Raw genomic sequence first — 13875 nt, 5'->3', positions numbered from 1 at the left:
AAGACCCATTTCAACTATTATACCGTGAGGTATCTCCGTTTGCCAAAAGCAGAATTAAGCACCAGAAAACAATCACACTGGGAATCCAACCATCCATCTTTTAAGAATACAGAGCTAATGTCCCAATTTGGGTTGATGGGTATATGCTGATGTTGCTGTAGCTGTACAGTGATTCACTATAAATAAATAAATAAAGACATAAAACTCTGTCACAGGCGGCCTCAGCCTGAGACCCTCTGTACAGGTAGTCCTCCCTTAGAAACCACAATCAGGTCATTCGGTTCCATGTTCACTGAGGGGAAAATGATGGGTATGCAACAGGCTTACCACACCGCTTCCCCATTGGTTGTTAAGTGAAACATCACATGGCCACAACTTACAATTTTACTGACACCTTCTTTATTCATTGCCAGGGTGGATAAAAATGTGGATTTTTAAAATTTAAATCATATTTTTTTAAAAATTTATTTTTAAAAAATTTAAATTTTAAAATGCTTTTGGAGTAAAAAGTATATCTAAAGGTAGTTTTCAATGTAAGATACACTAATGATTTATTTATTTATATATTCACGATACATTTTTGGTAAACTCATTCAAGCTCCGCAAGCTAAATAGGAAACCTTCGTTTTGTTTGCAAATCATCATATTAAAGATTCTAACTACCACCAAGAATGAGCCCTTGCATTTAAAGAGCCAACAGCGGGTCAGAGGAGGAGCCGCTGCGGGACAGAGATGACAGTTGCTCTTTTTTAAAAAAAAATAATGATTTAAATCAAATTGATTTAAATCAATCCTTTTTACTATTGATTTAAATCGTGATTTAAAACAACTTGATTTAAATCAAATCCACCCTGTTAACTGGTTGTTGCAAAGCACACAAATGGAGATCCAGTGACCAGGGGACACCGCAATGGCCATCAATGTGCGCCAGTCACAAAGCATCCAAAAGGGAATCATGTGACCGCAGGGCGGCATCATAAATTCAAGAACTGATTGCAATGTGTTTTGTCAAACCGCCGCTAAACAAGGCAGTCGGCAAGCAGGGACTATGGGTAGTCCACGACTTACAAAAATTCATTTAGTGACCATTCAAAGTTACAACGGCACTGAAAAAAGTGACTTAGGATCGTTTTCTACACTTATGACCTTTGCAGCCTCCCCATGGTCATGTGATCAAAAATCAGATCCTTGGCAGCCCCCCCATGGTCATGTGATCCCTTTTTGCGACCTTCTGACAAGCAAAGTTAATGTGGAAGCTACACTCACTTAACAACTGTGTTACTAGCTTATCAACTCCGGCGATTCACTTAACGACTGTGGCAAGAAAGGTCGTAAAATTGGGCAAAACTCACTTAACTTGTCTCATTTAACAATATAAATTTTTGACTCAATTGTGGCTGTAAATCAAGGACTACCTATACCTGTATATCTTAGGAACACTACTAAATTCTCTCCCTACATCAGAAAACTGCAATATAAGACTGAATCATATGATTGAGGGTCTACAGACATTACTGTCAGAACCCATGTCATTAACACAATTAAAAAATTGGTGGTTGCAACTTACACTATATACTAACCTTAGTAAGTTTTAACACTAAAGCCAGTTTAGCATAGCGGTTACAGTGGTGGATTAGAAACTGGAGATTATGAGTTTCAGTCCTCCATTAGCTTTGGCTAGTCACACTTTCTGTTGACCTAACCCTCTTCATAACATTGTCGCCTCAAGATATACGAGGGAGAGAACAGGATGTCATCAATAAAAGTTGTCAGATTATATAAGCATCCACAATTGACGGAACTTTATTTTTTGTCATAGCTCAGCCCTAGAGGCTCATAGCGCTCTCCCTCTCTCTCTCTCCCTCCCTCCCTCCCTCCCTCTCTCTCTCTCTGAGTGAAAGAGAGAGGGGAGGGATGGGAAAGAGAGGGAGGGAGGCAGGAAGACTGAGACTTACAAACACACACGCTTACAAACAGAAATATATAATACCCACAACACACTCTTACTTGTGGGGAAAATTTGCAGGACAGAGCTCAGTTGGAGTTGGGAACCTTTGTCTGACAAAGTGGGAAATCCAGGCACTACATAGAATTTATATTTATAAATTATATTTTATTTATATTTGATTTCCTTCTATTTTTCCTTTTTGGAAAAGAAATAAATTCAGAATCATCCTTTTTTCATATAAATGCAGTAACTAGGATTATTTGCTCTCATGGTCGGTTCTGACTGTATTTTATTCTTTTCTTATTCAATTTCTTTATAAATTTGCCTAAAATATAAGCAGGCATCTAAAACATCACAATTTGGCTACATTCAATGGCTAGTATCTTCAACTGTGGATGCAGAAAGGGCTTTAAAGTTGTGATAGTTACAGACTTGTTCAGATGTCCTTTTAGGAGTTGTCCTGTGAGACAATGTGTGGTTCACATCAGCTGCAGTACGCCTGACACATTTGATCAAAACTCCCATCATCCCTAACCAATTCCCTATTAATATCTCTTTTGACTCTGAAATGCCATGGAAAACAGAAGAGACAGTCTCAAAGGTGTTTTTTCAAGAGGCAACTGGACTTATTTGTTTGTCTTTGAAGATGTTTCGCTTCTCATCCAAAGAAGCTTCTTGAGCGCTGAAGAGATTATTTATTATTGCCAAGAATGTGGCTCATATCATGTTTTCTGCATTCAAACCCCAATGCCCTTAAATCTGGCTTCCCACATGGTTCTACAAAATGCTATTCAGCCTGAAAAAGTTCAGGAGTCCTTAAGACAAAACAGATCAAAGCTTATGTACTAATAGACCAGGTGCCAGCAATCCACGGCTTCGGAGCCGCATGTGGCGCTTTCATCCCTCTGCTGAGGCTCCCTGCCGGCTGAACATACCACTGGCTGGCCCTGCCCCTCGCCCTCCCCTTCCAGTCATTCCTCGCCTGGCCTGAGAGAGATGACAGAGAGAGGGGAGGGGAGAGAGAGAGACAGATGGAAAGAGAGACAGAGAAATACGCGTTTCCCACAGAAAACACTGGGAGCCACAAAACCTGGGTAGGCATGGCTGGTGTGTGTGTGTGTGTCATGTGACTGGGTGGGAGTGAGTGATGTCGAGTTGGTCACACCCACCCAGGTTTTGTGGCACCCGGTGTTTTCTTTTCTGTGGGAAACGGGTCCAAATGCCTCTTTGAGTGTTTAAGGTTGCAAACTCCTGTAATATATTAAGCTCTCTTGCCCTTGTCTACCTAAATAAAAAAAGGAGAGAGAACATGCATACTTGGTAAGTTATTCCATCACAACATTGTAACATAGAGAAGTGTCTAGAGCTATCCAGGGAGCAGAGTAGAGGCATAAGCATTAACTTAATGCTTATCTTTTGCAGGCGTCATTAATAGGATTAATAAGAACAGAGTAATGCAAAGATTTCTCCATTAAATGCACAAGAAAAGGAAACTAGATTGCAATGATTCCATATTCTTCCATTAAAAAGCCACTATTAAAACCAATGGATTCAATATCTTCAGAATATATAAATTGGGTGAAGAAGGAGTATTGCTTTTTATTAAGCCCACAATCAAGGGTTACAAATGCATCCTGAGTCATGAAAAAGGCAGGATGAGAGAGGCTTTACAAACTAATGCAAAATATAACAGGTACAACTTGATTTCAGCGAAGAACTTTGTGAAACTCTATAATATGCAGCAATTATTCTAAATGGGGGTTAAAAGCATTTATTCAGACCAGACAATTCCCCAAATCCCAGTTGTTATTAAAAGATGTTTTAGTAAAAACCCAACTGTCTGCAGATGTTATTGCCCACCTGTTATCTCTTTTCAAGTAATAAATTCAACAAACAAAGAAAATTTCAGGGCCGCTAATAAATTTACTATGGACATGCATTTATACAAACTTTTCCTCCAGCAATCAAATTAGTAGCAATCAATTAAATATATTTTGTAAAAACGTGTTATCTTTCTTTCATCATTTAAACCTTTCAATTTCAGTACACTTTTCATAGTATTTTTCATCGAGAGAAATATATGGGGAAAGTGCAGATACTAGTCATACAAATAATGTAACTTCTTGATTTATTTTTTCTTTCCATAATAAGAACATAAGGCCCAATATATTCCATTTCCCTGTTGCCCAATTAAAATCATTTTCCCGGAAGCGAAAATTACACTTTCTTAATCTCCTGATTAAGCATGGGGCATTGAAGCACCCAAAGGTAAAGATTAAGACAAAGGATGGTTTTTCAAGAGGACAAACTCCTGCTTTTACAGTAAAGATATGTTCATAGAGCTTTAGAAATTACTAATCAAAATTAGTCTCCTTAGTCTTCCAAAAATTATTTGTTCAGCTGTACGTAAAGGGGCCAAAACCTATAATTCTACCTTCAACAAGGTTGCCAATACTTCCAACCCCATCTGCATGAACTGAAGGTAGAGATATACACATACAGATCCTTCTTTAAATAGGGAAGTCTCCCAAGATGCCAGAGCTCTGAATATAATACAATATAATACTAAGATACTCTAACTTTCTGTCAGATATAGTGAAAGTTGTCAATAAAGTGCTTTGAACATGCTAAAGCAGGACTTTCCAAACTATTTCAGGCTGTAGAACCTGTTAAAAAAACATTCATTCCCCAAACCCTAATCGAGACAAAATTCTAGTGATAGAAAATTAATCGAGACAAAATTCTAGTGATAGAAAATTGGCTGCATCCAAATTAATCTCAGCTGCACATAAACCCCCCTTAATTTTTCACAGAATCACCCTTGTTCCATAGAACAGGGGTCTCCAATCTTGGACACTTTAAGACTTGTGGACTTCAACTCCCAGAATTCCTCAGCCAGCTTTGTTGAGTTGAAGTCCACAAGTCTTAAAGTGCCCAAGGTTGGAGACCCCTGTTCTATAAAACGCCATTTGACAACATAAAATACTATTAAAATACGAAGCCCTATTTTGATTTCCCTAACATTCTGTGTCCAAAAAGAAATAAATGTATTCTAGAACACATTCATATACTCATATACAATATAAATATATTCCATTAGATCTTTCCCCCCCCTCCCCCACACACATATAGACTCCCTTAGACATAAAATTACTGAATTCCTGTTGCACTTTGCTACCTATACTTTAACACCAGGATACATCAAGGGAGAAAAATGATCAAACAACCCTAAGGCACAGGAGAAATTTAAGTACTGTTTCTTCTCAGTCTTGACTGTGTGACAAAGCCTCACAATCACCTATTGTCACTTAAATATCCATTAATCTCACAGAGGGCAGGCCTTACCGTTTTCATCTCCAGCAGTTTTCCGACTTTCTTCTGACGTAACGTGTACCAGCTGCAGGATGAGGGGTCTTCGAGTAACAACCCCAGTGCCTCTTGGGAGCAGATCTCTCCCCACTAGGCTTTCTAGTACAGAACTTTTGCCACTGCTCTGAAAATGAGAAGAGAGGACTTAAATACTCATGCCCCCATTCCAGTAATACTCATGCCCCCATAATTTTGAACAGTTTCTTGCACCTCAAGCAATCATCAAAATAAACTCCCAGTGAGGTGGATTTGTCCTGGGCAATCCAGATTCAAAGGGGGAGAGATGATGTGAGGTGGGCAGGATGCTCATGTTGAATCCGCTCACACACACACACACACACACACACACACACACACACTTACCTTTTGGTACAAAGTATGAATATATATCAAATCAGAATCTATTGCTAACTAATGGTTGCAGAACATTCCTGGTGATGTATGGTTAATATTACGTTGCTGACTTTCAGAGGAGAACTAAAACTGTTATCTGTTGAATCAGGAGCTTGGAAAAAAAATCCTTGGTGCCTTTCATTGATGGAATGGCAAGGTGGAAATGAAAATAAATAAATACTTTGTATTGTGTATTTGAGATTGTGTATTTGTTGATTTTCGTAATGATATGAACCATTTTAATATGCCTTGTACCAAGTTCCTTTGACTGCTTTTAAGTGTACCTTGTCTATTTAAATCTGCCAGGAATATAAGAACACAAAAACAAGCACACAACTTCCCTACTGCTATCACTGCTGTCGCTAAATATCACTCTTACCTTGACCTGCAATGAGAAGATGACTTGAAAAGTTTGAGCCATGTGCAGGCATTATAGTTACAGAAAAGTAACCCATTAAAAATATAATTCCTTGAAGTAAACTCCCCTTTAAATATTCTTTTTAAATTTTAAATTTTTACTTCAGTCGCAACTATGTAAAAAAGAACTAAAGTCATTACTCCACCATATAAGACTCTTTTAAGTAGATCATCTTAATCAGAATGATTGGATAAACCATCGTCCCATCAACACAAAACAGTTATGAACAAAACCAGTTTCAGAAAGCAGATTTCACAATTAGTAAGGAAACCATACCAGGAAGAAAGAGAAAGCAGAAGTTACATTCTTGTAGTATAGCCACAATGAATCGCTTGACAGTGAGATGGGAGGAACATTAATTAATAAGTAATAAACTAAATAAATATTTGTGTTTAATATTTATGCTTAACAAATGAAAAACAAAGCAAAGGTTATGTGGCCCTGCAGTATAATATTAAACACAATTTAACTGCATCCATTGCAAATTTCTTCATTCAGTATTCTCTGGGATGTAAAGAATTAACAACTAATTAGTGTCCGTTTCATTTATCTGTTCTTTCTCAATACATAGACCAGAGTAGAAACAAAGCTATCTCGCAGAGACAAGATACAGACAGAAATAAGAAATTTCTTCTGCCCAAGAAATAAGAGTAGCCATGTTGATCTATTGCAGGAAAAAAAATAATTCACCATCCACTTGTATTGGGATACAGGATTTATGGACTGCAAGCCAGTTGGATTAGATAAATGATGTCTAACCCTGAGACAAAAATATAGGAGTATCAGAGAATAGGTCAATAGGTGGTGATCTGACTGAGAAACTGGTCTCAAAAATCAAAGGCACTTATTTAATAGTGATTATTCAATAAAATTGCTAAGTGGTATACTAGATATTCTTGTTTGCTGGTTAAAGTCAGGGGTGTCAAACGCGCAGCCCGTGGGCCGGATGTGTTATGCATTGGCTACGCCCACGCCCAGTGTAGCGAAGGGGGGGGGAGTTGTGATGTTACATGACAACGTGGGTTTGACACCCCTAATCTAAGTACATCACAAAGAAAATTTAAATCCAGATTCAAGGTACAATAGTGCTATCATTTCAGATCCAATTCCCACTTTAATTTTTCTGTTAAAGAATTACCACCTTCATGTCATAGAATGATAAACAGGTCACGGAACAGAGTTGGAGGAAGCATTTATGCCATCAGATTCAAACAGCAGCACGACTCATATTAAAACATCCCCGACAGATGGCTGTGTAGCCTCGCCTGAACACCTGTATGTACTGAACAGAAGACTATGACCTCTCTGGGTAATTTGTTTTATTCTCAAATCACACCTATCTGTTAAGAACTTACTTTAACCTTCAATAAGACATTACTTTAAATCCATTATTGGTATTCTTTACTCAACTACCCAAATTGGCACTAAAATTTTGTCACTAAGTGAAACAGTCATTAAGTAAAACACCATGTAACCATGCTACTCAATAATGGCAGTTCCAGTAATCCCGGTTGCATTCATTAGGAAAAGACTGTGTTGCTGTTGGACAAAGATCTCATGTTTCTCCTGCCCTGCGTGAATTGCTGGCAATTGTATTCTATTAGCACTATGAAGTGGTATATAAGTGTAATTGCTAGTACAATAGGAAGTGCCTTATAAAAGATAAATGCGTCGAATTTGGCTAGCTAAGAAAAGAAGTTCAGTAAAAAGAAACTGTAACCTTCTATACCAGGGGTGCATCGGGGTTGTGTTTGACCTTGGGGGACTGGGGTGGCCATGACTAGGGTGGGCATTGTCAGCTTGATGTGACTCGTGTCAGGGGCGCCTGTGTTGGCACACGCGCTCTGCCAGTGAAAATGGGCACGCGGCCTTGCCGAGCTCCATTTTTGCTGGCAGAGGCACCACAGGCTGGTCCTTCACTGTTTCCAAGTGGGCCCCACAGGCCAGATCTAAACACCTGGCTGGATCCGGCCTGCGGGCCTTGAGTTTGATAACCCTGTTCTATACAAAGAATTTTCCTTCATAGAATGACATTGGCACCAGAGTACATTGTGAAAGTAGCCTACTTGCTTACCAGCCCTTCATGCCTTTTGGATAATTATTACGGGTAATTTCCGGTTAAGCTTGCCTCCAGTACATTCCCAGGCAATCCCAGCCCCAAGCAACCACACACACCCTTTATTTCAATTAGCAAAGCTATCATCCAATATTTATTTACTAAACATCAGTGAACATTTAAAAAGTTAACTAGCATGCCTGAAGTAAAAGGTAGGCCAGAACAGAGAAAGATACTACCATATTTTTGGAGTATAAGACGCACCAAGGTTTTGAAGAGGCAATTTTTTTAAAAAAAGGTTTTGCACTCTGCAAATCTCCCAAAAAATGGCCCGTTTTTTACAAAAATGGGCCCGTTTTTTTTTCTTCAAAAAAAAAGGACATGAATAGCCTTTAGGAGACTTGTAGAGTGCTCCTGGGGGTGGGGGTAGGGCCAAAAATGAGCAAAAAATGTCCCATTTTTATAAAAAAAAAAACGGGCATGGGTAGCCTTATGGAGGTTTATAGAGTGCTCCTGGGGGCTAGGGGAAATTGAGCAAAACATGGCCCATTTTTTGCTCATTTCTGCCCTTCCCCAGCCCCCAGGAGCTCTCTGAAAGCCTCCATAAGGGTATGCATGGCCATTTTGATAAACGGGGCAGGGTTTCAGGAGGCAAAAAATGCTGTATTCAGTGTATATGACTCACCCAGATTTTCAGCCTCTTTGTTTGAAAAAGGTGCATCTTATACTCCGAAAAATACGGTAATAGCAAGCAACAGTTTACATTAAATACAGTATACTGTAGAACACACGTGTCAAAGTTGCAACATCACGTTGCCATCACGTGATGTTTCACATTTCCCCCCTTGTGGAGTTGAGATGGGCGTGGCCTGCACGGGACACATCCGACCCGCAGGCCGCCAGTTTGACACCCCAGCGTAGAACAAGTATAGAACTTTCCAGAGTTACTGGAAACAGTACTATTGGTGATCAGCACATATAATCCAAAGACACTGGCCTTGGGTTATTCCAACTTTAGCCCCTTTCGGAGAACACCAGGTTAACCTCTCCTTCTCTGCACATTAAAGAAATAATTTGATGGATGGAGATGATGTAACCAACAATGACTCAGGCACCTATGAGGGAGAGAAGCTCTGGATAACAAACTAAGTGGAATATCCCCCAGTCCTTCCCTACCCCGTATGAGGTTAGATTTCTATACAATTTTCTTGCAATCTGCGGCATTAATTTAAAACTTATTTAATATCTTCTCAGACATTCTAACAAACAAATCTCCATTTGTAAAAAAAAAATGGATGCTACCTGGAACATTATAGTTTCTTTCTTTTTTAAAATAATTAAGTTTAATGTTTTTCTTATGTGAGTGGTCTATCTCCAATAAAAGGAAGGAAAAGCAGGAACCTTTGGACATTATGCTTCTACATCACGAGATCAGGAAACCACCTATTTGAAAAATATTTCAACTATTGTATTGCTTACTTGATCTAGATACGGAGCACAAGGTATGAGTGCTTGGTAACGTATTAAGTTTAGGGTGTAAACAGAAGGTGTGGTATCCTCTGTGTGATTAATTTTGTCAATCAAAATGTAGTCTTTTTCAAATGTGAATTTTACATGAGAGCATTTACATTTACTTTTACATGAGAGCCCTGTGTTAAAAGATTACAACTTCTATCATTCTAACTAGCATTCTTGAACTAATATGGCTGGATTCAGAAAATTTTAATGATAAGCCAAGGTTCTCCTTCAGGATGGATTAATGGGAAGAGAAAGGAATATTAGTTATGTTAGCCACCTTGAGTTATTTATCAAAACAATGAAAGTAGGAAATAAATATGATTACACAATTTCCATTTGATTACAATATATACTTTGATCATACATTTAAACTATTTTCCATTCTGTAATACACTAATTTTTTGAATAAACACATATCCTAATTAATTCTAATAACTGACATAAATTGCTTTGCATTTCAGTTTTTAAAATGCAAATGATGTAATAGTTAAACATTTCAATGGATTTGGTTTTCTGCATGCATACATAAGGAGCCTAAACAAGATCTCTTCATTAAAACTATGTGTTTGATACCTGAATTAAGTTGCTGGCATTTTTCTGTAAGTAATTGGTTCTTAAATTATACTAAATGCACAACCTTTTACAAACTTATTAAAGTGTGTGCCAACAAACTTTTTGTTTTTGATGAAAAAAGTAGGTTTTAAAAATATTCACTACTGTTTTCCCCAAAATAAGACCTCCCCGGTTAATAAGCCCAATCAGGTTTTTGAGCGCAGGCACTAAAATCCTGTCCCGAAAATACTGCAACACAGCAGCAGCCATGAGGTGGCTGCCTCCTGCACCTCAAAAATAATAAGACCTCCCTGAAAATAAAGCCAAGCACTTATTTCGGGGATCAAAAGAAACTAAGACCCTGTCTTATTTTAGGGGAAACACAGCACCCTGTTTTTTTTTATTTTAGCCTTCTCTGACTTTCTAGGTTTATTTCATTTTCTGTCAAGGCACACCCAGAAAACCTATATAGTGCTTCTATCCCTAATACAACAGAAGTCACATTTCTTTGGCTTTTAGCCATTTAAAAATGTATTTGGCAAAGGTCTATGGAGAAAGAAATAAGAAAAAGAACTAAAACACATAAAGGAAACCCTCAGAGGTTGTTGCTATCCCAAGTGGGCCTTCATCAAATCTCAAAAAAGACCCTACAGGAGCTCCTACATAACAGCCAATGAAGAGACCAATAAACGAAGCAATGTCATTCCATATGTTGCAGGAATGTCAGAAAAGCTCAGGAGGATCTTCAGGCAACACAACATATGTGCACATTTCAAACCCAAGAATACACTAAGGCAGACGCTTGTCCATCCCAAGGATAAAACATCCAGACACAACTGACCAACGTGGTATATGCAATACAATGAAGTGAGACATGTGCAGGTCTGTACATTGGGGAAACAAAACAACCACTTCATAAACACATGGCACAACACAGGAGAACAAACCCATCAGGACTAGATTCAGCAGTCCATCTGCATTTAAAAGGCAAATGCCATTCTTTTGAAGACAGCAAAGTCCACATTTTGGACAGAGAGGACCACTAGTTTGAAAGAGGAGTCAAAGAGGTCATCTGCAGTGTTCCCTCTAAGGTGCGCGCGGCTGCGCGGCCGCGCACATAATATGGAAACACCGCGCAGCAGTTTCCAAGTGCCGCGCATGATCCTGTTAGATGAGAGGCCACTCTCCGCTCTCGGCGCTAACTTTTGTGCTCCTGGGCTTTCTTTGTATAATGATTGGAGTCCCTGCCGATTCTGCTCCAAGCTGCAGAACATCCAGGCTGATTTATGTCACAGAAGTTATACCTCTCCACTCTCGGGGTGGAGGCAGGGAAAGTTTTGCTCTGTGGTTGGTTGTGCAGCCGGACTTAGGCGGCGGGGGAGAGAAAGCGGGCATCTCCCGCCCTCTCTTGCTCACACTTGCCGGTTCCCAGGACAATCTAGAGCCAGCAGGGAACGAGCAACAGCTGTTGGCTCCCATTCGGATTGGATTGTGCCCACCCCCTCCTAGCAGAGGCTTCACTTGACTGAAGTGGGGAAGCTCATTAACCGGCCGCTTTGGGGGGTTCCGGCTGACTTTCGGGGCACACTGGTATGGGGCACCGGGCAGAGAAGGCGCCTCTTTCCCTGTTCCTCTTGGTGTTGGCGGGTGAATCTTGGGGAGGGAGGAGGAAAAGTGACTGCAGAAAGGGATAATGCTGGTATGAACTGAGGCAGAGGGGGAGATTTTAGTGGGTGTGAGATCATGCTTTTTGCAAGACGGAGGGTGACAGTCTTAGATGACATCTGTAAAAAAAATTCAGGTGCTCAGGCATGAAAATGTACCGCTCAAACACTATACTTTTCTGCTCACACTGAAAAAAAATTAGAGGGAACATTGGTCATCTGTGTCAAAATTGAACAGCTTTCTCTCAACAGAGTGGGAGAGATACAACATCATCTATCTCCAATCTACAACAGTTCCAAGAAGGCTCCAAACGCATTTGTACCAACCAGCTGACTTTGATGACACAGATAAACCTCCAGGAGGTGTTAATGACTCCCTAAAACAGGTGTCAAACTCAAGGCCTGGGGGCTGGATTCGGCCCAAGGGGTACTTTGTTCTGGCCCGCCGGGCTGCCCTGGAAACAGCAAAGGACCAGCCCGTGGTGCTTCTGCCAGCAAAAACAGAGCTCAGGAGGGCTGCGTGCAATCCCACCAAACTCTGTTTTCACTGGCAGAGGGTTGCAGGAGGCCGTGGTAGCCAAAAATGCAGCTTGGGAGCACATTTTTGCTGGCAGAGTGCTTGGGCCAGCACAGGAGCACCCGACATGAGTGATGTCAAGCTGACCATGCCTATACTGACCATGCCCAACCCGGCCCCAGAGGTCAAACACAGCCCTGAGGCAGCCCTCAATGAAATCGAATTCGACACCTCTCCCCTAAAATAATGCAAATGACCACATGTCTGCAAGGAGTATAAATCCTTCCATTCCCAGCCATCCAGTCAGAGCTGAAGCTTCTTGGATGAGAAGTGAAATATCTTCAAAGAAAAACCAGAAAGTCCTGTTGCCTCTTGAAAAAGCACCTTTGGGATATTTGGCAAAGGATTAAAAGCGCCTCACCCAGCTAAAATTATATCTCAGAGGCCTACAAATCCTATTCCTAATTTTACTTTATAAGATTAGAAGATAAGTCAGGCTTTCCTATTTATATAGGCACAAACAGTGCCATGCTTTTCTAACAGTGGTACAAATTTCTAAATAAAGGCCAATTTTATCTTAGCTTGAAATTACTTATTCAATAAAATATCTGTCTCCAAACTGGTCGTATCTAAATATGTTCAACTTCAATCCCCAAAATTTGTAGGCTGCTCACATGAGGACACTTCTGACTATTTTTTGGTATATTTGGGGAAATCAACTTTTGGATCTAGGTTACTACTATGCTTGCAACACATTTTATAAACAGCCTTTATAATAAAATCAGAACTGATGGAAAAATAGCCAATCTTTGGTTATCTAGAAAAAGCTTTGGCAGAATTGGACTTGGTAAGATCTAGGATGGGAAAAACAAGCAAGATTGTCCAGGCTCCAGAACAGATTAAAAAGCAGAGGGGAGAAACGCAGAAGATGGCAATGGCAAAATATTTAGAAGCTCTTGCTCCCAAATTATATCAATGTGTAGGAAATAATTACAGGTGCTTTTTTTGATAATACAGTAAGACTGTAAGGAAGAAAGCAAGCAACCAAGTACGAACACCAATATATGGTGGCAGAAAAGGATGACAAGACAAACCAACGATAAGAGGAATCAAAGTTAAGGGTTCATCTAACTGATTCTGACTGATTGCTTAGGATGAGGGCCCTTGAAGACAAGAGAGAAACCAAGGGAACTGAAGACCTGTATAAATAAATACATTTATTTATTCATCAAATTTATACCCTACAGTTAAAATACGTTTTCCATTAAATTAAATCCCACATATCCAATTATATCCAGGATGGAACTTACATTCAGACCTACAACTCCAATAGTGCTCATTATTCCCCACTGATGATAGGGCTTCTGGGAAATGTGACTTAGCAGAACTACCATGCTACTGAATTATCATCAATAACTTCTTTAAAAAGATATATTCATC

General features: G+C 39.7%; 1 protein-coding gene across 2 annotated transcripts in view; it reads right to left on the bottom strand.

Moving 5' to 3' along the window:
* The window catches only part of DNM1L (dynamin 1 like), a 41327-nt gene that overhangs the window by 23974 nt on the left and 3478 nt on the right, over positions 1–13875 (bottom strand). For both annotated transcript variants that reach the window (XM_032221635.1, XM_032221636.1), the window contains exon 2: positions 5294–5441. In XM_032221635.1, coding sequence (XP_032077526.1) covers positions 5294–5441 — 148 coding nt within the window. The remainder of the gene's footprint in view (positions 1–5293; positions 5442–13875) is intronic.

This window comes from Thamnophis elegans, chromosome 7 (genome assembly GCF_009769535.1).
Source record: "Thamnophis elegans isolate rThaEle1 chromosome 7, rThaEle1.pri, whole genome shotgun sequence".
NCBI classification, from domain to species: Eukaryota; Metazoa; Chordata; class Lepidosauria; order Squamata; family Colubridae; genus Thamnophis; species Thamnophis elegans.
The sequence above is the reverse complement of the archived record's forward strand: the minus strand, read 5'-3'. Positions and strand labels throughout refer to the sequence as shown.